Source organism: Hipposideros armiger, unplaced genomic scaffold, assembly GCF_001890085.2.
Source record: "Hipposideros armiger isolate ML-2016 unplaced genomic scaffold, ASM189008v1 scaffold_231, whole genome shotgun sequence".
Lineage (NCBI taxonomy): Eukaryota > Metazoa > Chordata > Mammalia > Chiroptera > Hipposideridae > Hipposideros > Hipposideros armiger.
The window spans coordinates 1,599,608-1,624,289 of NW_017731581.1; the positions used below are offsets into that span (position 1 = coordinate 1,599,608).

Genomic DNA, 24,682 nt, shown 5'->3' on the forward strand with positions numbered 1-24,682 from the left:
TTGAGTTTTTCTTCCCAAGCTGGTTGAGATATAAATTAATGACTGTCAGGCTGAGAAAAGCTTCAGGAAAGAATGAGGTCTCTCAGCAGAGGGCAGTAATTCCAGGTGGAGGGTACCCCCACAGATTCTGTATAACTGGATGTCTCAGGGCTTGGGCTGTGGGATCTCACTCAGGCTGGTTCTCATCTTCTGTCCTATTAAAGATAGTAAGAGTGTCCTCATTACCTAGTAGCAGCCCCACACCTACCAGCATTTGGAACATAGTAGGCCCTCAGGGAACATTTGCTGAATAAAGAATTCAAGGAAAACAACACACAACATTGCAGCTTCTCAAACATTTTTTTAATTTTCTGTTTTTCCCACCAAGAACACAGTTAAGTTTTACAAACAGGTGTAAAATTCTGGACCAATAGGGCGTGAGGATGACCGTGTGTGGTCCAAGTGTTTGCTCTCCTTTCCACATGTTTTCAAGGCAGCGCGTTGCTTTCTTCTGTGACATACCAACCATGAGTTGCGAGAGCACCTGAGGACCTGGGGACATTGGTGAGGCCCAATGAGCTCTCACATCCCCCAAGGGCCCTTCAGAAACGCAGCTGGTGGGTGCAGAGGAGCATGTCAGAGCTGTCGCCATCTTCCTTGCGTTCAGCTGAGCGGACCTGGGCTCCCTTCTAAGGTGAGAAAGACCCAGGGGCTTGCAAGGAGAGTAAAGGAGCATCTAAGAATCATTCACACTCAGACAATGTTTCAAGTGAGATGAAACGTTCTCTAACCCTTATTTTCTCTTGGAAAGTAGAGGGGCCAAATCAAAAAGATGATTGAATCACTTTTCCCACTTCCATTTTTGTCATTAATTTGATGGCTCTTGGTTTTGATACGGCAGAAATAAAAACAAAACAGGCAATACACCAACTTACAACCTGTGTATGAGCTTCTGCATACAAAACTCTCCCAGGGATGGACATCAAAGGACTTTGTTTCCCTAGCCCTGGAGAGGTCCTGTTTTGGTTAGAGAAATTGGTTGAAAACCCCAGCCAGCTGAGAAGCCATTGTTTGGATCTTGGCAATAGAGACAGACAGCAAAGCACATACACTTATTTCACTGAATTGTACACTGACAAAGTCGAGGGAGAAAAAAAATCCTCCTTTTTATGTAGTAGAACCCTATTAAGCGATTTTAGGAAGGGACAGAAATTTAGGTAGCCGTCTACTTTCCAAAGACTGTTGGTCATGAGTAATTTGTAAATTCGCTTTTTTCAGAGTCCGATTTGACACATCCTCCCTCCCTGTCACATCCTAGTCCCTGTGGAATCCACTGCATTAAAGTTGTTCTAAGTAAAAATATCCGCTACTGCAAACTCCCGTTAGAGTTTATATGAGAAGCCATAACTATAGAGAAAAAAAGATCCTGACACCTTCTCTCCACTAAAGCATCAGTATAGAGAAAACTAAGTCAGCTCAGAACATACCAAATAACATAGCAAAGAAAGCAGTAAGTATGACTAAGGAAACCCAAATGCCCATGCCCCACCCCCGACCCCATGCACTGCACCCCGTTACACCGTCGTTATTTTCTTATCCTTGGTGGCTTGCTTGATGGCGGCCTGCTCACAGATGATCTCCTTGAGTCGCTGCAGCCTCATGTTCTGGGTGGTCTGGTCCCCCACACCCGTCTGGCTGCGGTGCAGCAGCGTCAGGGCGTGGATATACTCCAGCTCCGTGTACTTCACGCCCTGGTCCACCACCAGGTTCAGGAGCTCGTCAGCCGTGTTGTATAACATCTCGTAGTATTGCCTGCGAGAGGAAGACAGACAGAGCATGCTCACCACTCACCATCAGCAATTTATGTGCAGGTTGAGGGGTAATGACTATGGCGTTTATAAAGTACTGCATTTGCTTATGCCATCAACATTTATTCATCACTAGGCATTGTTTTATTTTAGGCCCTACGGATAGAATGGAGAACAAGGCAGACCTGATCGCTGTCCTCCTGGTGCTTGCTACAGCTCTCTTCATGAGAATAAGTCTACACCAAGACCCAGGGAGACCTCACCTCTTTTCGAGTCTCAGATTACTTAAGACTTTCTCCTAATTGTGCATGTACCTCAGGAGATCCAAAGAAAGGGAAGTAGGGGTACGGAACCAAGAGGAAGAAAAACAATCATCTGGCTGGCACTGCCCACAGCTTTTGTCTCATTCAGTCCCTCATTCATTCACCCAGCCACTGGAGGCTCTGGGAAATACAGTTTTCTCCTCCTTAAGAGGTAGCTCTTAGGGTTATTGGAAGAATTAATTAATCCATAGAAAGCACTTAGAATGGTGCCCAACACAATTATACATGCTCCATAAACATGAACTATTATTATTAGCAATATAACAATATATTCATAAAAATGTAATAATAGTAACAGCAGTATATAATGATGAGCAAGACGTAGCCTTTTTTTCCTCAAATAGCTCAGAGGCAAGTAGAAAAGGTAATGAAAAGCAGAGAGATAATGACTGTATTTCTGTTGACAAATTAATTTCCATGTACTGTCATCTACCCTGACTGCACCTAGCGAGCTACTGCTTTCTTTTCTCAGATAAGGAGACTGAATGCATACAGAAGTTGGAAGACCTACCCCTGTGTCACAAAGATAGTGAGTGACTGTGCCAGGCAGTAAAGCCAGAAGGTGGAGAGTTTGACATCAGGCTGGTTACGTCACTGAAGAACTTTAGCCTCGTTAAGTCAAGGTTCCCCCACCCGCCAAGGTTCTGTCGAGAGCAGAGGCACCATTCCAAGTTGTGCTTCTGGAAGATTAATGTGACAGCAGTACGTAGAGTGGCCTGGGAGGACACTGGTTATAATTCTAGCAAAAAGTTGGGGACTTGAGGGCCATCTGGCTTTGAGGCCATTGGCCTGGGTGGTGGAGCAGGGCCTGTAAGAGAAACATGAATTAGAGTGACTCTTCGATGCAGACAGAAGGTGGCGGTGGGAGCCACTTGCCATTCTTAAAACCAACATTATGCCACTACTCCCCCTCGCCGAGTCTACTGGACTCTGAGGCTATGAATTGCACGGCGGCTACAAGTTACCCAGGAGGTAAAGGTCAGCGCAGCGTCTGAGCCAGCAACGCTATCATGGCTGGCCAGCCAAAGGACAGAGGAACCTTCCAGAGGAGGCCAGGGGAGCCTCCCCAGAGGACAGAGGAACCTTCCAGAGAAGGACAGAGGAACCTTCCAGAGAAGGACAGAGGAACCTTCCAGAGAAGGAGAGAAGAGTCTCCCAAGTTTACTTCCTTCTCTCTTCCTGACAGGAAAGGCAGTGTTGCCAGGATTGAGGGGCCAGGGCAGGGGCCCCGAGGCAACTCTGGGGGAGAAGGGGTGTGCAGATCTAGGAGGATCACTGCTCGGAAATCTTGTACTGTTGGGCTCGGGGCCTTGGATTTGTTTCTTCTTCATCAGCATCTTGAAAAAAGAGCATCCTAGGTGAGAACCAAGCCGTCCTTGTGGTGAGCAATACATTCTGGGACCTTCATAGTCGGGAACTTTCTTGAAGCTTCACGTTTAGCATAAAATCCATGTGAACTACTCCTATTCCACATCTATTGTAATTAAAAAATACTATTTTTAAAAAAACCTCATTCTGTAGGAAGAGGCATCATATTTATCCTGCGGCTTCACATGGCCTCCATGGCTTCCTGTCTGTTTTGCAAAATGAAGCCCTACATCATGTAATTCGGTTTCGCTTAGATGCACAAGTGAGCGAGTGAGCTGTCCATTTACAGAACTACCTACGTATGCATTAAAAAAACTGCTGAAGAAGAGCACAGGTTCAAATCTAGATTTACCGAATGGAATGAGAGAGAATTTGGGGCTCACGTTTCTGTCAAAGCGAGAAGGCGCCTGGTAGCTGCAGTTGTAGATTGGTGGCTCTCCAACTGTAGAGTGCCAGGGGAGCCTATGAAAAGTGCAGATTCCTGAGGCCTCAGCCCCAGGGACTGGGATTCCCAAAGGTTCTGAACCCACCAGGACTCTGAGTCCCGGTCTGTCTGGTGTGGGAATAGTTCCAAAACCATTCCCATCTCCTCGAGCCAAGGACATAAAAGCATGAGGGAAGGAGACAGAAGCAATAAGTGGGTTGTGATGCTTTTCAATGAGATCAAACCCAAAGAATTGGGTTTCTTTGTATTATCATGCTGCTATTTCCACCATTTATCTTAAGAAGTAACACCGAACCCATCGGGCCAGGTAAAATTGGATTTCTCTTGAAAAACCTGATGAATTGTTTCCAGGGGTAAATGGCTGGTTTTCTACCGCGACCGCTGTTCCATGCTGGGAGCAAACAACAAAAGAAAGATGCCTGAGTTTCTAGTCCTGGGACCTCCTGTGTGATAAGTAATGAAGGGTATGCCACTTAAGTCCTGCTGTTTCAATATCCGCTGTGCAATGAAGACCTTTATAAATCCCAGAATGACACTCTGAAGTGGATTGAGAGACAAAAGGAGTCTTCAAGGGCCTTGGATAAACAGTGCCCCAGAATTGCAAAGCTGAGTTATTAAGCAAAATAGACAGGTAACTGATGGTGTATTTTCTATAGTTAGGGAAAAAAACCTCCCCATCACCGTGATGAAATATTAGATCATAAAGAAACATAAATATTTAAAGACAGAATGAAATTCATTCATCTTTCAGAATAGTACCCAGTTGCAAAGACTATACTCAAATCAGCATATCAACAGTTATACTTGGAGGTAGAGAAAGGGTGCTGCGAGGTGTCTTACGGAGAAAATAGGAAAATGCTCTGAACTACACAATTAGATCGAACTTCCATGATAAACACAGACATGCTGAAATAAAAGCATGTAACCTAATTGGGATAAATAATTTATCAGCACTTATGCAGGCCCCAGGAAAACGAAAGCTTGATCTGTAGCATTGAGCATTAAAATAGCAGCCATGGCTTCCTGGGCACCCCACTTTATAGTACACAGCACTTGACTTAGCTGCCTGGATGGGGTCAATGAACATACACTTGATTTAGACCTTTTCTAGCCCATGACTTGTGGAGGCCTCTTCATAGCCCGTAATTAATAGCCCATAAAGGGCCAACTGCCAGATATGGACCAAATATCCTGTTCCAGAAACCAGGGTACCATGTCACCCCGAGGGGTGGAACATTCTGTGAGAGGTGGTTCTCCATTCATCGTTTCTCTCACCCTTTGTGTCTTTGGGCACACATTAATATTACTAATAATATCTAACTTTTAGGTGCATGAACATAGCCAACACTTTGAAGTGGGTACTGCAGTCATCCACGATAGGCTTTAAAATGAAGGACTTTGAACTCTGGACTCACTCTCAAGCCACCAGCATACAGAAATATCTGAAAATGTAAAAGGCCATCATACTAATTTGAAACAACACTTATACAGCTCATTCACTTTTAGTCATGATTTAGGAAACAGGAGTTTAATAAAATTCACATACTGACTCAGCTCTCTGCCTTCTACTGGAACGAAACAAGCCAGCATTGTGGCAATTCAAAATTCATTTATACGCTTGGCCGCTATATTTGAGTAACACTGGATTTGATCAGGGAATTCGGTGCTCTGAACCGAAAGGAATGAAGGCGTGCAGTAAATTCAGCTCTCAGGAATTACAGGAAACCGGTTAGGCTTTTTCAGTCCTTTTGTCGCCTCTCTTTATTTCTCCCTTTTTGTCCCTCCAAGGTGGTAATGGACACGCTGTGACCTTTCTTTCCAAAAGCTGGCTACCCTCCTGATTTATGACTTCCTTGAGGAAGGGAGATAATTAAGTAATTTCATTGTAAAGACTTTCTCATCTAGTCCTTCCTGAGATAAAGCGAGTATTACTACCAGCAAGAGAATTAGGCTCTGAAGCCGACTTCAAAGGAAGAAAAATTCACCTGAATACAGCTTAGCATTGATTGTTGCTCCCCAAATTCCTTTTAGCCAATAGCTGCTGCATTTTGAGCACTTACATAAAAACCCAGTAGGAGGTAGGTCAATAAATTGTCAAGGCAATATTCAAATCCTGTTTTCTTGCTCACTCCATGGTACATATGATAATAAACAGGGAAATGGAAAGAGAAAAGAAAGAAACTGAATAATCTATAAACTAGATAATCACCCCATAAATAATTGAGAGGTAGTTACAGGGGAAGGACTTACAGAAGTAAATAAATACTCAAGAGATCAACTAAATTCAGACCCTGGTTAGGTCTTTCATTGCCCACTTAACCAGCTGTGTGACCTTGGGCGAATGCGGGCAGCTCTTGGGACCTCTGCTTCCCAGATGCAAAATGAAGAAAGAGGTTACAGCGGATGCTGTGTAAGCACTGGCATGGCTGGATTTTAAAACCTTTCGAGCACGCTCTGCTTAGTCCTTTAACCTCATGGGCTTCTACCGGAAGCAGCTGAAGCTAGCTTCCCTCAAGCCATTCCTGCAAGATGTACCAGAGAGTGATGTGAAAACATTCTGACCACATGTCAACTCAGCTCGGCCATACTTTCCAGGCCAATCAGAAAACATTCTGACCACATGTCAACTCAGCTCGGCCATACTTTCCAGGCCGATCATAAAATGCATGGTAATCCTATGTGTCAGAAGAATAAATGAGTGTATTAAAAAATATAATAGAATTGCTTTTATTTGTCTTCCCCTTCAAAGAGCTTACAGACATAATGGAAAATTCTAATTTGAAATCACTGAAGTTACTTCCGTTTTAGGTAGAGAAAAGCGGAATAATTTTTAGAAAGTTAGAAGCAGAATTCAATTTCTATTCTATATTGGGATAGTTTTAAACACTCCTGACAACAGCTTGCACAGGTTTTTTTTTCTGACCAGGACACACCAGGAGAGAAGGAATGTATGGTCTTTAGAAAAGACAGTGAAGAAATTCCCTCAGCAGAAAGTCACTCAAGGGATAGAGAGAGCCAGGGAGTCTGTCGCTGTCCAGCGTGCATGGGCTGTTTTGATTGGTCCTGTATCCCCGTCTTCTTGATATACTGTGACACACACACACACCACTGCCCTTCATCTAGGGAACTGTGCTTAAAGGGCAGTTACCTATTACCTATTGGCCTGGTTCTGGGAATCCCCAGGTTTAGGCAGTCCTGGGGGATCTCTCTCCTGGGGAGACGTTAACTGTTCAAGTCAGCTGTGTTCATCTCCTTCAGGAACAAAGCCTGATATTTTGGATGGCAGAAGCTAGAGCCTTGCTTTATTTTTTCTTTAATAAAATACAACCACTGAAAACCAAAGAATTCCTCCGAGACCCATCCCTTTTGAGATGATGACCCTCTCCCAAGCTCAGTGACTAAAAAGGGAAGACCATTTCTTTTTTGTTCCCTGAGCTAGAAACTTTGCTCCCCATCTTTGGAACACATTCTAAATTTATCAAGATCTATGGTTGAGGGGCTTGCCGAATGGCTCCTTGGTTAAGAGTTGGGTTGGGGCGCCAGCTCTGAGCAGCAGGGCTGCATTTCGGATCCCACATGACAGCCAGTGATGCTGTGCCCTCTACAGCTAAGATGGTGAACAACAGCTCGACCTGGAGCTGGACTGCCGTGAGTCGCTGTGAGTGGCCATCCAATGGCCGGCGACCGATCTGCCTCACCTGGGAAGAGTGCAATGATAATACCAACATGGGCCAGTGAAGCGACGTCCTCCACAACTAGACTGAAGAACAAAAGGACAGCAACTTGTCTGTTCCCCTTCCCTGATTCACCAACGCTGTTCCCTCCCCCAATTCCCCAATAAAATCTTTTTTTTTTAAAAAAAAGATCTATGGTTGAAATTTCCTCCGCGACAACTTAAGGATTCAGATGTCGCTTTCTGCTACATCAGATAATTTTTTAAATTAAGTTTTCTACAACAGGACTGGAGGAAGATCTGCATTTGAAATTCTGTACAATTAAAGCTGTGTCTCTTTGGTCTGGCGCTGCCTTTGGTCAAACCCCAATTGCATGAATAATTATTCAGTCCATTAAGAAGTCTGCTCAACTCCTTCTCCCATCTTGAAGGTTTTAATAAATATTGATCAGGCACATTTCTGTTTGCACTTTGTCAAAGCAATTCTGATGGATTCATCTTCTGATGTTATCAAATAATGAAATATGAAAAAGTGAATAGAATTACCCTCTTGTTCTGTGATTTTTTATTTAGGTCCCTCACTTTACTTTCAGAGCTGTGTTTGTCTCATACTCCTGTAAATGTTCTTTTGATTATGAAAAGGTGAGACCAGGTTAAGGAGAGCTATGCTGTGCTGAATATCACTTTAGAGAGTCTTTTCCATTAAAAAAAAATTATCTAATAGCATGAGTTGATAAAAGGGCATAGTATTATGCACTTTGATGGTCTCAAAGCTACGTATTGTTCACCAATTGGCACATGGCCCTTTTGCTGGGGATTATCTATTATACTATATATTCCTTAGATTAGCAATCTGGGAAACTGCTGAGACATTCTGAATAAAAATAATTCAGATACCTGATGGCTTTTCTAGTTTTAAGTAATGAAATAGAATTATCAAATTTTCAATAAATAATGCAAAGGATTTCTTCAAAGGATACCCTAGTATTATGACTACTAATGCTTAGGAAGCTCTAATAACGTTTTCAATGCTAACATCACACAGAAAGGTATAGTTCTTGCTGCAAGAAGCTTCTTTTATCGACACTTAAAAAAAAAAAACCAACCTCCAATCCAGGCCTAGATCAAAGGTGTGTAAGGCACTAGGCAAATGTTTTAATTGAAAGTAAGATAAACCTGGGGCTTGCCAGCCCCTGTCTGCCTATCCTGCTCCTCTCTCGGTACACGGGAAGCGAGAAAAGCATTGGAGGGCCCTAGACAAAGTACAGAAACCAAGGTTCCTGTTCCAAGCGACCACCAGAGTTAGCGACGGGTTGGAGAACTGAAGGGTAACAGGTGTTGGGTTTCTGTATTTACAACATGGGGACCTGTATCTACCTGTCAGTGTCTGGCGAGAAAGGTCAGGGTGGGTAGATAGGCATGGACTGCATGGCTTTGATGAGAGAACATGCCCATTTGAGCATCATGCCAGTGAGGCCAAGGTCATGGATTGATTCTGGTAGGTGCCAGTTAGCTCTCTTTTTTAGTCGTTGACTCTGCCCCTAGCCAGCTAGCTCACAAGAGTGTTAAGCCAAGGACTGGAGGAGGCTGAATGGATAGTTCACTGCAAGCCATTGTCACTGCCAGGGTTACTTAAGATGCAAAGCCCGCTATTCAGCCATCAGTTTGCTGAGTTAGTCAAACCTTGGCTCCCCTGCTTTTGGTCCTACTTAGGAACCCCAGTACACTTTTCTATATGGTTATAGGGGATTGCTCTACTTTGCTGAGACAGAAGGCCCTATCTTTTAGGGCTAATGGGCAAGAAAGGAAAATGGTTCTGGCAGAGACACCAAAACATCAGCAGATAATTTGAAAAGGGTGCGCTTATTCAAATCAGTAGGTTCCAATGGTGAACACTCGCAGTATTTACTAAACCCTTAAGGTTACTGAGGAAAGAGAGAAAAACCTAAATAAAACAAAGCTATGAAATGAGCCCCCTGAGATTCAAGGACATGTAGCTCAGGACATCAATTAGAAAATAAAAGACTAAATCATAAGAAGCTAATGGAAATATGTACAATATCCAGCAGGGTTTAATTAAAGACTCCAATACTCTGACAAACGTGATGGATAGCTTTAGGTAGCGGGTGTGACTTTGGTGGATGAAAAGATCACTGTGGCTGATATATATTTGGATGTCAGTGAACCATCTGATACAGTGCCCTTAAGAAAATATTCCTAGCAAAAAAGAATTTATCCTGAATGACTACCCCTGAGGGGACACAGGCTGAAAAACAAACAAAGGGTAATGAGAAAGGCAAACCTACAAATGCAGAAGAGAGCATACCTGGCAAATGGTAAGGACCCTGGCTTATATCTGGTCTCACTTCATACCTTAATTAACAGGCAAGAACACACCGAGTGGGGGAAAGGACAAATGTTACTAAATGGGGAAGGGACGTGAACGGGAACAAAGACAGAGAAATGCTGCAAAGGACTCCAGAGGATTTAGAATTATGAGCAGCAAATGACAAAATGAGACTCATCTTGGGAAAACCCAAGTAAGTTAATGTCTGGAAGAAATTCTAACCTCCTATATTCAATAGCTGGCAGAAACTTTAGAACAGCACTGGTAAAAATGGTCCGTGAGGGGCTGGGGGCTGGGGGCTGGGGTAAAGGCTTGGAACCTGAGCATTTTCTTACTTCCTATTGAAAAAAGCACCAGTTATAGGACAAGGAGGTGATGCTAATCCCTGTCTTTGTTGTACTTCATAGTTCTGTATTGCTTTATACTATAAGCCAATTGAAAGAAAATCTGAAAAAAAAAAAGCATCAAATAGGATTAAAAGGACAGTAGGCTGGCAGAAAATAGATGAAAAGAGATTCAGTCTAGTTTTTGCTCAAATGTCAGCTTATCAATATGTGAGTTTTTTTCCCTGACCACCTTATCTAAAATGATCCCTTCCCAATCCTCATCCAGCTTTGTCCTTTTTCTGAGCTTTACTTTTTTTATAACCACTCACCTCCATCTAAAAATACATATATTTCCAAAAAGTACTTTTAATATATATTTGAAAAATATATGTATATGTAAAGTTAGAGACACAGCATAATGCAGTGGTTAAGATCATGGACTCAGGAGCCAGAGGCCTGGGGTCGAATCCCAGGTCCGCCTCTTACTATCTGTACGATCTTGGACAATTTATAATCTCCCTGTGCCTTATTTTCTCCACTTGAGAAAAGGATAGTAATACGGGGTTGTTATAAGGATCACATGATGAAGGACACCGTCTGGGGCAGAGGAAGTGTTGCAGAAGTATCTAATGTGTGAAGAAATGTCTGCCCATGCCCGTCCCAGACACAGGCACAGCGAGTGCAGTGTAGGATTCTATATCATTCCCTGTTACCCCGCGGCCCCGAGAGCAGGGCATCTAGTGGAGCTGAATCAATCAAAAGGCATGACTCAAAGTGAGAGCCCACCATCAGTAAATCGCATTAAGTGTAAGAGCACAATGTAGAAAGCAGTCTGATTCTTTGACTCCGGAAGGGGAGGGGCTATGAATACAATAGTTGCTCCCTACCTATAAAGGCAAAGGGGTATCCTGAGGCAATTCCGAGTGGCAGACGCTCTGTGTTTGGGCTGCAGATGGAAAGGGGGAGGGCAGAGAGGGAAGAGGCTAGTTCTGACTAATGATCAGCAACCCTCAACTTTCTCTCATTCTCGGGGGGAATCAGACATGAATCCTTGGAAATTCTTATTCTATCTGAACTTTAGTTTCTTCATTTACACAATGGGGTAAATAATATTACACCACAAGTTAAGTCTGAGGATTAAATCAAATGATAAGGTAGGACACTTGCCAGGTAAAAATGGTTTTATATATATAAAATGGTTTTATATATATAAAATGGTTTTATATATATATTTACACACACACACACACACATACACATATATATATTAACCATATAACCATATATATATGGTTAACTTTTACTGTAGTCTGTACGGCTAGGTATATATTATCTCTTACTTTACCACAACTGTATGAGGTACCATATTCTCCACATTGAAATGGCTTTTGTATTAATCCTCCCCTCTCCACTCAGAAGAGGGCTCTCTTTTCTTTCTTTTTCTAGGATTAACCCTACGCCTTTGATCCCAATCCCTCCCAATGCCTTTAGGACCCTGCTGGGGTTTTGTTTTGTTTTGTTTTTAACTCTTGTATCCAGCATCTACCCCTTTCACTGGTCCTTTCATGTCTGCCTTCAAAACATCTTTGTATTTCTCATATTTTGAAACCAAAACAAAGCCAAACAACAAACCCCAAAGACTTTGCGATCCTGTGTTCACTGCCTCCCTCATTGTTTCTCTTCTCCTTTCATTGTTAAAGTTCTCAAAAAAAAAAAATCAACTGTATTCACTGTCTGTCGTTCTAAAGCCTCCATTCTGTCTGAAACTGCATTCAAAAAGGTCACGAGTGACATCCTAGTGGACAAACACAACGGCCTTTGCTTAGTACTGTTGCCCTTGACCGTTTTCCATCCTAAACCCAACTCCCTTTGAGTCGGTCATTGAGATTCTTCTCCCAGCTCCCTCAGTGCCTTTGATTTTCTCACCGGCTCCACTTCTCTCTGCCCACCTCGGGCATGCCTTCCAGTCTCACGATGGCCCTTTGTTCTTCTGCTTTGCTTCCCAAATCCTTATCTGTACATGAGATGTTCTTGCTCTCTCTCTCTCTCTTAAGATATGGTCTCTCAGTAGATCAAAGCCTCATTTTCACTGATTTGCAGACATTTCTACCAGGTGCCCTTATCCGATAACCTCTCTGACTTCCAAATTTTGCTTAACACAACTATAGGTTGCAAAACCTCAAAATGTCAGCGGTGATGTTTGAGTCTTTGCTCTTTGTTTCCTTTACGTGATAACTACCAGGTCCATCGAGGTAACACCTTTTATACTCATTTCTTCTTTCTGATCTCATCATCACAGGTCTGAATCACTTCTCACGGGGTCATTACAATGGTCTCCTGTAGTCTCTCACAGTCACAAACTCCTCCGAGATGAACCTCCAGTTCCAACTGGATCAGGTCACTATCCTGTGTAAAACAGCAACAGCCACCACTTGTGTGTTCACGAGTGCTAACAGCATTAGGTCCAAGCTCTTAACACTGACATCCAAGGCCTCTGAATGACTCGGTCTCTAGCCCACCTTTTCTCTCACTTTCCCCCTGCTTTGACCTTCTAGTTAAGCCAAACTGAGCTACTCAATCAATGTCCCTGGAACATACTTAGTACTTTTTGGCTTGGGATTGTGTATCCAAAGCCTAAGTGACATTCAAGACCGCTGAAATCCCCTATCTTCTATGAAGCTATCTGAGCAATTTCTTCCTTCTCTTTTACTTACTGCATGTGCACACACTCAACACTTAAAGAGACATGATGCTTCCATGCTCTTCTGTGCCTTGCTTTTTCCACTTAACAATGTATCTTTAAGATATTCCATTTCGGTACATATCGACCTGCCTTGTTCTTAACGGCTGCAGAGTACTCAATGGTACGGATGTACCATAATATATACGATTTATTAACTTCTCCCAGAAGGCAGCCTTCTTGATGACCAAGACTATGTTTTATGACTGTGTAGCATCCTCAGGGCTTATATAGTACCTTTGAAAATTCTTTTGTTGTTATTTGTTCAACAGACATTTAAGCATCAGTTACCAGGTGGGTGTGTGGGTGTGTGGGTGTGTGTATCACTGTGGATACAGAAGTGAGTAAAGCATAGTCTTCGCCCTCTGGAGATGCTATGTAATTATATTAATGTGACAGTGGCTCAATAAAAGTGCAAAGAAAGGAGACTCTAAGATCACCACCAGGAAGGGCCGTAAGCTGCCTAGAGCAGTCGGAAGGCTTTGTGGAGGAGACAGTAAGGTGCGGCCAACACGAGAGAAGGAAAGTCCTGGACAAGGAAAGGAAATGGAATGTGTGAAGTGGATGGGAAAGTAGCAAGAATACGTACTTGGGAGGGGTTACATATGGTTTACTTCTTTCTCAATGGAGTACAAGGGGTATGTGGAGGGGCAAGGAGTTAGCAGGGTAAGCTGGGGCCAGATCACAACCAGCCCTGTCTGTCATGCTCAAGACTGGACTTTCACCGGTAGGTGGAAGAAAGGGGTGGATTATTTCACCTAGGTTATGCGACAAAACAATGATCATCTATTATTACCAGGATTTAATGAAAGAAGATATTCTTTTTTTTTGTTGGTTTTATTTATTTATTTTTTTTACATTTTTTTATTGGGGAACAGTATGTTTTTCCAGGACCCATCAGCTCCAAGTCAAGTAGTTGTTTCAGTCTAGTTGTGGAGGGCGCAGCTCACTGGCCCCATGTAGGAATCAAACCGGCAACCTTGGTGTTATGAGCCTGTGCTCTAACCACCTGAGCTAACCGGCCGCCCCTGAAAGAAGATATTCTAATACTCCTCAAGTAGAAAAGAAATTCTCTCAGAACGGCAGGTGCATGCTTTTTTTTCTGAAGAACTCACAAACTCACTAGTTTGTTATTAGTTTTCTAATTTGCCAGTGGATAAGGTCAGTCTGGCTTCAGTTTACACCCTGGCATTTGGAACTAAGGCTGGAAGAGGAATCCGAAGACAGAGGATTTTAGAAAGAAGTCAGGCATGATGACAACTGTGTTTTAGAGAGCCCTCTCCGGCGGCAGGGTGGAGGATGGACAGTCTGAGAAGCAAGAGAGCCTTCGGATTGTAGGATGACCCGGCCTCTCCTTGGCTGGCTCGGCTTGGGGGTATCAATCTTCAGGTTTCCTCGCAGCTCAGGTCCCCAAGCTTGTAGCTGTACCCAACCAACCTCAAGGAGAGAGAAGGGTGCCAATATCTCAGCAGAAAAACACGCCCGGGCTCCAGCCGCTAGGGCCTTCCATTCAGGTCAACACAGGCAAGGAACGATTACCACACACACTGGACTGTGATGGGGGAGGGAGAAAAGAGAAGGCTGGCGGTTAAGAACAGGAGAAAAGGGGGGCTTTTATCATTCCCGCTGACATACCCTGTAGGCTTGATACACAAGCACTGGTTTGGCAGATATACAGAGGGTCTGGGAAGGTCATAAGGCTTCACATGACTGACACTAGACTAATCTCTGGTCCCCTGGACTCTCTACTACAGTTATGGGGAGCTTCTGGGATCACTGGTAACGCAGAGCGCCATATTACATAGCGAGCACTTATACCAGATTCTTAACTCTAGAATCGGGATTTAAGTCTGGGGAGGGCGTCTGGAAGAAACTGAGGTGTAATAGGATAAAGTCAACCACAGGAAAATATATTCTGAGAGTCAGCAAGAAAAACATCAGGCACTGAGAGCCAGAATAGCAGTGTTTTTTTTTTTTTTTTTTGTTTGTTTGTTTTTTTAAACTGGCCCTTTCTATATAAAAGGACTAGGGCCGAGACTGCTCAATAATGCTGTTCTCCTAAGACTATAAGTAAAGAAAAGGGTCTTTGATGGGGGGGGGAGAGGGGAAATATATATATGGCATTTGCATTCTTTCTTTTAGGAAGAAAAAAGTATCAGATTTGAAAGACCTCCAGAAAGGGCAACGTTATGAGAGGAAGGTCTTTGAGCGCTTAATGCCTCTATTTAAATGCTAATGCTAACCTATAGCTCTGGACCACACAAAAATGAAAGTTTTCCAAAGGCCACAGAGCGAATTTAAAAGGAAACCTTAATTTCCTGAAGAAAAGGTATTTTGTTTTTGAAGAGAAGCAAACACATGGCATTTCACGAGAGGAATACCCTTCCGATTGGGGTACAAACCAGATGGCCACACAACAGATGCCTGTAGGGGCAGCGGCTAGACAGCACTGACTGGACAGCACTGACTGGTCCGGGGCTGCCTCTGCCACAACTGGGGGTTTGCCCTCCAAAGCCTCGCCTGTGGAGCTCAACGCCTGCTACAAGGTGTGCCTGCTGGAGGGGGACGCCTTTCCCCTCCCTCAACTGTCTCCTGTAAAGGCCGGGGCTTTGGGGGCGCTGCTGCTGGGAGGGAACGCTGAGTCCCAAGGCCAGGAGGAAGCACGAAGCTCGGGGTTCTCGGCCCAGGACAGTCGAGGGGGACACAGAGTGGGGGCACGGGCCTCCTGAGAGGTTCAGGGCCGCTGGATTTCCCACGGAAACCAACGGAGATGAATGCAGTGACTGAGGCCCCAAGAGCTGGGAAAGGTTTGTTTGGAATCAGAATGAAGGCGGGGAGGCTGGGAGGCCACGGGCTCCGTGTGGGTGCCCCGGAAACCAGCTCAGAAAAATAAATCTAAACACACTCAGGAAATACCTGCGGTGGGGCGATGACTGGGACGGGGGCATAAAGAGGCTTCTGGGGTCAGTCTACAAATGTTTTATTATTTTTATCTGGGTGTATCCACTGTGTAAAAAGTAATCAAGTTGCATGTTTAAGCTGTATGTAGGCTGTACTTTGATAAAAACATATTACTTTCCTCCTCCTCATCCCCTCCCTCAAGAAAGACCAAAGAAAGAAGAAAAAGAAAGCAGGCAACAGGCCAGGCGATGAGGTGGGTACTTGGGTAGATATATTTAACTCAGTCTCATATCCTAACGTAAAGACCAATACTAATTTTATGAACCTGGAAAACATTATGCTAACTAAAAGAAGCTGAACACAAAAGCCCACATGTTGTGTGGTTCCATTTATATGATATATCCAGACATCCAAGGAGCAGAATGTAGATTAGTGGGGGTGGAGGTGGGGTAGGACATGGCGGGGACTGGGGAAGGACTGCTAATGGATACAGGGTTTCTTTCTGGGGGTGATGGAAACGTTCTAAAAAGAACTAGTTATGATGGCTGCACAACTCTGACCACACAACTAAAAAACCCAATGAATTACACACTTTAAAGGGTTAATGTTTATGGTATATAAATTATCTCTCAAAAAAGCTGTTATTAAAAAAATGCTAATTTTATGCACTAGAACCCTGACCTCTTAACTGTACAGAAGATGTTGGTCCACAGCCGATACCGTTTGAAGTCTGATCCGTTAATCAGGACATTTGCTACAGTTCAACGTTCTCCTGGGCTATTTGTGGAAAATATTGCATAAGCTAAAAGATGCGGAAACATTTTCACCAGCTCACATTTTCACTAAGAGTCCCTGAAAAGTACTAAAGCCATTTGCAAGGCTCCACGCTTTTGTAGGCTCTGTGACCCATTTTTTGTACTAAATGACTCTGAACCCCCTCTCTCCTTATATACTAATCGCAAGAAAAATTTAGGACAACTGATAACAAATAACCCCTATTAGAAAAACCGGTTAGAATTGGGGACAATTCTGTGTGTATGATTACAGGGTGATAGAAATATAATTGAGCCAAAGATTCACTAATTAATGTTTTTATCAAGGGAAACAATGGGTGTTCAGTGAACAGTTACTATGTACTGTGCTTTACCCGTGTACCTGATTTCATCCTCACAACAGAGGCTCACAAAAGCTGGATACCTAAGGTCACCTGGCTGGTTCATAAGAGCCAGACTGAATTCTGCCTACATAATAACAATACACTATCCTATCTCCCCAGGTCATTCTGGGAAAACTCCGAGTTGGGCCATAAGAAAACAGTTTACACCCAGAATCAAGCTTGGGGAGACAAAAATGTTTACTCATAATCAAGAGACCCACTGAGATCATATTTGTGACAGTCCTGCATAAACTGTAACGTGCTGTGCACATATCTGGCAAGAACACATGGAGATTATTTTCGCTCGGGAAACGGATGGGGGGAAGCCTTAGAAGCTGTGGTGCAGGTGACTGCGCTGGGTGTGACCCTTGTGCGAACTTAAAGTGAAAGATGAGACTTTTTGCAATTATCTGTTCTTTTATAGAGCTGCCCTTCAGATCTGTATTTATGGTAATAAATGACTCTTCAAGGTGGACTTGAGGCTGACTAGAGAAGAAACAAGGCCTGTGATCTCAGTGGGTACAGATTTTAAAGAACTATGTTCATCTTTAACAGGGAAAGTCAAAAGTTAGTCAAAAGGCAGCAAAAAATGGCCTGGAAACCAAAACCAGGATTTCTACAAAAACTGCTGAAGAAAGTAGAAGGAAAGAGCCTTTCCCTCACTCTTGCTACCTTCGGAAGTAGTCTCAAAATGTGCTTTCAAACATCCAATGAACTTGCACAGTGCTTTACATCTGGTCTAGTGGGGCTCCCTCCGCCAGCCGGAAGTGGCCCATTAATTATTCTCCTGTGGCCCCGGGGAAATGCTACTCTCCTGACCTGAGTATCAGTGGAGAAAAGGAAATGAGAGGACGGTGGCAGAGGGGGGATGGGCTGAGGTTACCCAACCAGTCAGAAGTAGAGTTCTGATTCAGTCCACTCTGCTTGGGCCCCCGCCACTGATGTAACCATTAGACCACGCTGCATCATGGACCAGGCCAGTGCTACGAAGCAAGGTTACGCTTCAAACGAGCCCTACTATGTTGGGGCTGCAGACACTACGCAGGGGAGTGTGGACAGGGGCAGGGGCAAGCAAGCCTTCAGTCTGTGCTTTCCGCAGTGAGGCTCTTCTGGCCATTTTCCCGCCCCCTTTCTCTACTCTTTCTTCTCAACACTTAGATAAACAGTCACAGGATAGGAGGGGGCTGACCTGCTGCACAGAAAAGTCCCCTGAACCAGGCCGGCCGAGTGGCGCGATGGTTAAGAACTGGCTTGGGAGGCTAGAGGGCCCCTGTTCGGATCCCACATAGGAGGGCCAGTGACACTGCCCTCTACAGCTAAGATGCTGAACAACAGTTCAACCTGGAGCTGGGCTGCCGTGAGTCACCGNGGGTTACTAGGGTGATCAGACATATAGTATTTTAAATCACGACTCTGTAACTAAACTCACTGTCTGCTTATTAAAACAATCTGGATTGAGAGATTCAGTAACAAATGAAAACTTAGAAAACAAAACTTAATTGTAAAAAAAAAAAAGAATTCCCTTACATTTCTTTAACTCAGTGGATCTATAATGGAGTCTTGGATCCATTTACACAGAAGTTTCCTTCTCTTCATTAGATGCATCTATTTTAACTTCGGAATGACTACGTCTTCGGTAGCTTACTGCAGCATAGTTCCTCTTCTATAATAAGAAAGTCTTCCTCCAGCCGGGATGGAAGTATCAGATTTTTGAACTGGTAATACCTGTCTCTACCCTCCCAACTGTAATTGACTTTCTCTAGCTGGAAATTCTTTAGTCCAATTAGCTGCATCATCAACTCTTAACAATAACTTAAAAAATCACCAGGAGTACTAGAAGCATTCTTTTCCTTCCAGAGGCAGCATTGCAAACTTGGTGTGTGCCTTTCATAACCATAGAAAAAAGTTTTTCCCTTTTGGAGAGAAAGTGAACGAGTAAAGGAGAGAGAGAAAGGGAGGGAGGTGGGGAGGAGAGAGAGACAGGCTTCCTGCTGTACTCTACCATTGCTCTCAACTTTTGTTCTTACTAGGTTTTGTTAAAAAAAAAAAAAAAGAAAAAAAGCTGCTTTATTGAGATACAATTCACACATATGCAACTATCCCTGTCATCGATTTTAGAACATTTTTATCACCTCACAAAGAAACCTTGTACCCTTTAGCGATCACTCTCCTGGCATCCCCTGGTCTGCACCCAGCCCTAGGCAATCACTTACCTCCTTTCTGTATCTATAGATTGCCCTATTCTGGACTTTCATATGAATGAAATCATACAGTATAAGCTCTTTAATGCCTGGCTTTTTCCACTTAGAACTGCATTCAGGGCTCATTCCTGTTGTCGCATGCATTAGCACCTCAATCTTCTACGGCCAAATAATAATCCGCTGTATGGACATACCACATTTGCTCAGTCGTTCATCCAGGGATGAACAGATGGGCTGCCTCCATCTTCTGGCTATTATGGATAATGCGATGATACACATCGGTGCGCAAGTTTCTGTGTGAACATGTGTTTTCATTTCTCTTGGGTATATACCTAGAAGTGCATCTCACAAGGTTTCAACATCCTTTCTTACCTTAGTCCTCTCCTTAATTCTTATCNGTGAAGTGACGTCCTTCACAACTAGATTGAAGAACAAAACGACAGCAACTTGTCTGTTCCCCTTCCCCCAATTCCCCAGCACTGTTCCCATCCCCCAAATTCCCCAATAAAAATGTTTAAAAAAAAAAAAAGTCCCCCGAACCATAACACCCCTCAATGCCGTGTTTACCCAAAAATAAGACCGGGTCTTATATTAATTTTTGCTCCAACAATCTACATTTATTCATTTATTCATGTACAAAAATCTACATTTATTCTGTCACGTCTGGGTGACGATCTTAACTGGGGCTTATGTTTGAGGTAGGGCTTCTATTACGAGCATCCTGAAAAATCATGCTAGGGCTCATTTTCCAGTTTGGTCTTAGTTTCAGGGAAACACGGTATACCTGTTCTAGTTCAAAAGCAAAGAGTGTCCAAGTCGAAGGTCACTTACGAGCCAGGATGGAACTGCTCTGCTTGGAGGTTCCCGAATGTCCCACACCAGGTAGCTGGGGGGCGTCCCTCCCGCTCCCAGCTTACATTTCTGAGACCCTGCGTTACTGGCAAACATTTCTAACATGTTCAAAGAGACACATTTCAAGTGTGGTGGTGAAACTAACATTGGATTGTGACCCAAATGTTTCTGCAAATGTTTTTTCAGGCTGGGGCAGTGCGAATGTGTACAAACCATTTGGACAGGAAAACGGCTGCGATGTGTTTCAGAAATAGTTGCTTGAGGGGGAAAAACAAAATCCCAGCGCCACCAAGTGAAGCCAGGAGGTCATCAAGAAAATGTCTGTGTTTTTTTCTAATCCATGTGGCAGTGTAGACATGATGTGACATCTCGGATGCATCTGGTCCAGTCCCTGCCCCGCCACTAGCTAACGAGTGATCATGGTCGTACCACTTAATCCCAATGTACCTCAGTTTCCACATCTGGAAAAAGAAAGGGATTAGACTAGAACAGATGACATCTAAAAACCATCCCAACCTGGGAAGGAGACTGAGGTGGGGGAGGGGCAGCCTTATTAACATCGTTTCTGCTTTCCAGGGAAAGAAATACAGGCTGAGAGAGATCAGGCCTCAGGTCGCACAGCTCATCAACAGCAGAGCTTTACTCTGGTTCTCTAAGCTCAAAGTCTCTCACTTTTCTATCACACCACACAGGCTCTCGACATTGTTCTGGCTCCCTGACTTCCTGGGGGCCCCTGTACCACCCAGTCAGAGATGGCTCATGTTTGTGAGTTGGCCTCCTGCTTTCATTTTTTTTCTACCAGGCATTACGTCACTCATTCTGTACTGAAAAAAAAAAAAAAGTGCCTTTGACCGGAGCACTGAGCACCCTGGGAATATACTAGATGCAGCTCTATTTGAGCGCATATCCAGTCAAAAGTAATAGTGGCCTCATTGTAATAAAAAGCTTTGTTGTGCTTTGTAATGAAGACACAAAACACTTAGTTGAAATCACAGTCTTTCAAACGAATCAGCTTTACACTCTATAGGGGAAAGGCAGATACAAGGGAATTCCAAGTGATGTGTCTACAAAACGGTTTTCTCAAAGGAAGCATACCCCAGAGTGGGTACCTCAGTTTCCCCCAGGTGCTGCCTCTTGGGTCAAGGTTTCCTACCTTTTCTCTTTTCCTACTGTGTTTATGGTGGGTGCTCTGATCTTCTACAACGTTTATTCAACATGTGACAACTCACAGGCTTTCCAATAAAACCATCCCAAAGTATACGATCTCAATCAGGGTGTAAAAACCCTGTACCACCCACTTGTACGCCAGGGTACACGACAGCCAGCTCAGTGGGAGGAGAGGGAAATGAGGATTTTAAAGCCTTTAAAGAAAAATTATAACTGTTGTTGGGCTGCACAAAGATACAGAGTAATTAAAAAGCTCTTCAAAGAATGGAATAAGTCCATTAAACCCAGTTAAATAATTTTTCAGAAACACTGCAAGAGACACTTCTCGGTGTTTCGTTCTCTCACAATGAACTGAAGGAAGAATATCTCATTTTCCAAATGAAACTTTATGGGGTTTTCAATAAGCCCCCTCAGCACTTATCTAAATCTTTAATTAGTTCTATAATATACTGATGCTATCAAGCCTAATTAAATTTATATAGATAAGACGCAATGAAATTCTAACCAAGTGAGCTGGAAAGCATATATTAAAGAGTAAATTTAATGGTTCAAGCTGATAACTACAATTTTATATCAAAAAATTAAATTCAATTTACATGTTGTATTCAAATTGATTTTGAGTGTGCAAATTATTGGAAAAATCTCTTGAATAGATCAGTAAAATTGCTAATCCAGCCTGTTTAAATATCAGTTATTAATGTCTGCATTTGCAAATAAGCCACACACATTTGCATTTTTACTGCATCTGGTAAAAAAATTATCTAAACTTGATGCCGTTTTATTAAGAATACTAAGTGATTTTTCTTTTGGTTTCACACATAAATTAAGGAGGCAAAGAAATTACTTGGGCCCGAAGAAGACAGTCAGCAATTTAATATATAGCAAGGAAATAGTCATATATATATTGCTGACTAAAGCAGTTTATGTTATTCTTTGGGAACAGCAATTACGATGATCAAGTTATCCCTTATTTACGATCAACTGGAATGGAACTGTACACAAACATCTGATGTGACACTCGCAGAGGTCGTAGGCATATACAAATTTGGCGGTGTTCACATGAGTTTGGGAAGAGAAGGGAAATACATTGTTATGTTTATCTGAAGGTAAAGGTACACACCAGCTGATCACATTTCACAGCTCAGCTGAGGAATATGCTTGGGGGGCTATGTTAGAAATACTGTTAATTGAGCTCCAGTGACCTCAGAATTACTCGCACATTTGTAAAGATCTGTGCAGTGATGACTCTGGACTAGCCATTATCTGCTTTCCACCAAACACACCTTTATTACTCTGGGATTCCATTGGCTGGAAATTATCTTTGAAATAATCAAATATTTATCAAATAGCTATTATACTGTCGTGTGCTTACATTAAGGGAGATGCAAATAAGATGCCGAAAATTTTCAGAGAATAGAAAAATGAGAGTGAACTGGCTAGTCAATCATTCCAGAAAAGGGGTAGGCGTGTGAGTGAGGAGTTTAATAAGGAAGAATAGCCAGAACAAAGGATAAACTGTAAGTCACACATAAGGAGCTCTGAGATCAGTGGGAATAAATAATGAGAGAAGAAGTTGGCTAGCTGAGGAAGGACAGTTATTGGAATTTCTATTCAAGCTTGAAACGTTTGGGCTGGGTAGAGTGCTTACAAAAAAGTCACTCTAAGAACTGAGCGCATAACTGAAGCAAAGCAGAAGACCAAGGGGAAGAGGCTGAAAGAAATAAACATCAGCTAACGGACTGTTGCTTTATTCCAGATGTGAGATGGAGGTGATGGTGGCAACAGCAAAACAGGAAACGAATCGAGAGCCATTTGGAGGAACAGTCAACAAGTCTGTGTGTCGCTGGATATAAGAGGTTGACAAGAGGGACGGATGAGCCACAGAAGGTGTCAGAAATTTTTGTCATGTAAAATCGAAGGTGAAAGGACGGGGAGCAGAATGATGGTTCAGATTTGGCAGGTCTTGTGCCTGTTTTTAGAGGGACGCCAAACCAAAGTGAAGGAATCTATCATTCATATCTGAAAACATAGGAGGAACAATTGCTAGGACTGGATAAGGATGCTAAAGGAGAAATCACGAGCCAAAAATTATTCCGATTTCCCTGCTGAGTGGAGGACGCTGTCAAGTTTAGAAATGGGAACTTGCTGCACGAGAGAAGATGACGGGTTCTGTTCGAATGTATCCCCTTCAATAAAGTGAAAGCGTGTGTACTCTGAGGCTCTTTCCCCGTGGTGGTTCATTCTGGTGGGGCAGCTAAGCAAAACAATATGAAGAGCTGGGGAGTGGTGGTGAATTCTGAATGGACAGTGAACGGGCTGTCAGGCCTGGAGAGGCTGTACCGTTTCAGCATGAGTATGATGGCGTGTTCCCATTCCCAACTTTTTGTTCAGAATGTCCCCAGACAGGAGAGCAACTACAGAGAGCCAAAGAGAAGGGATTGAGAATCTCATAGCACCTTTTGAAAATTTGATAAATTCATGGACATCCACATAAACACAGATTTTGCATATAATGTTTTTGGAGTTTGTGGGCCCCCCGAAGCTCCATCATGCACTCCAAGTCAGGATTACATGGTTTATACTCTAACTAGCACACCTACCACCCCCGACACATGTACACTCAATTACCTACATAGAGAAACTCACCTTTTCTACACAAACATACCCCGCACTTTTGTGCATATCTATTGACCTTCCTATCCATCCATCCATCCATCCATCCATCCATCCATCCATCCATCCATCCATCCATCCATCCATCTGTAGGCTGCAGTTAGCTCTCTTTCATCCACTTCTATTTCTGACTAATCGGGATCTCTATTCAGACCTATGGACGCAGGAGGGCAAGGCAATATAAACGTGGGTGAACTTTCCCATGTCTCACTGAGGAAAATGAAGGAGAAACCTGAGCATCTCCAGAATTAGGAACACGGGCTGTGGGATTTACTGTAGAGACTCGTGTCCGCATACTGTTCCATGTGCACTTTGAGGGCTTCGAGCCTTCTGGGTAAGCGAATGTTCCTTTATCTTGATTCTCAGCGTCCTTACCTAGAGCCAGTCAAGCCCTAGAAAGGTCTTGGTTCAAACTGACAGCCCAGGGAGCCCTTCTCACCACAGGCCTCCTTCCTGAACCAAGAGCAACAGGGAAATCGAGGATCTGCTCAATGCAAGAAGGCCATGAGGCAAAAACCTTCCCTGCCTGGCTCGAAACCCAATGTCAGGGCGACTGAAAGTCCCCCACCTCCCCACCCTGTCACGTGGTAGCTGGCTTTCTTGATTCTCTGACTTCTGTCTTGATACTGTGGAGGACCCAGCACCCGAGTTGTCCCATTCCTATTCTCCTATTCCACTGGTTGACCTTGCACCCATCCAGGTCTTTCTATGTGTCCCCCCCCA

The 24,682-nt window shown here is 43.4% G+C and overlaps 1 protein-coding gene across 1 annotated transcript in view; it reads right to left on the reverse strand.

The window, feature by feature from the left end:
* Positions 1 to 320: 320 nt before the first annotated feature.
* EXOC4 (exocyst complex component 4) overlaps positions 321 to 24,682 on the reverse strand; it is a 706,914-nt gene continuing 682,552 nt past the window's right edge. The window contains exon 18 of the mRNA XM_019654783.1: positions 321 to 1,791. Within this exon, the coding sequence (XP_019510328.1) occupies positions 1,554 to 1,791 (238 nt within the window). The 3' untranslated portion in view covers positions 321 to 1,553. The remainder of the gene's footprint in view (positions 1,792 to 24,682) is intronic.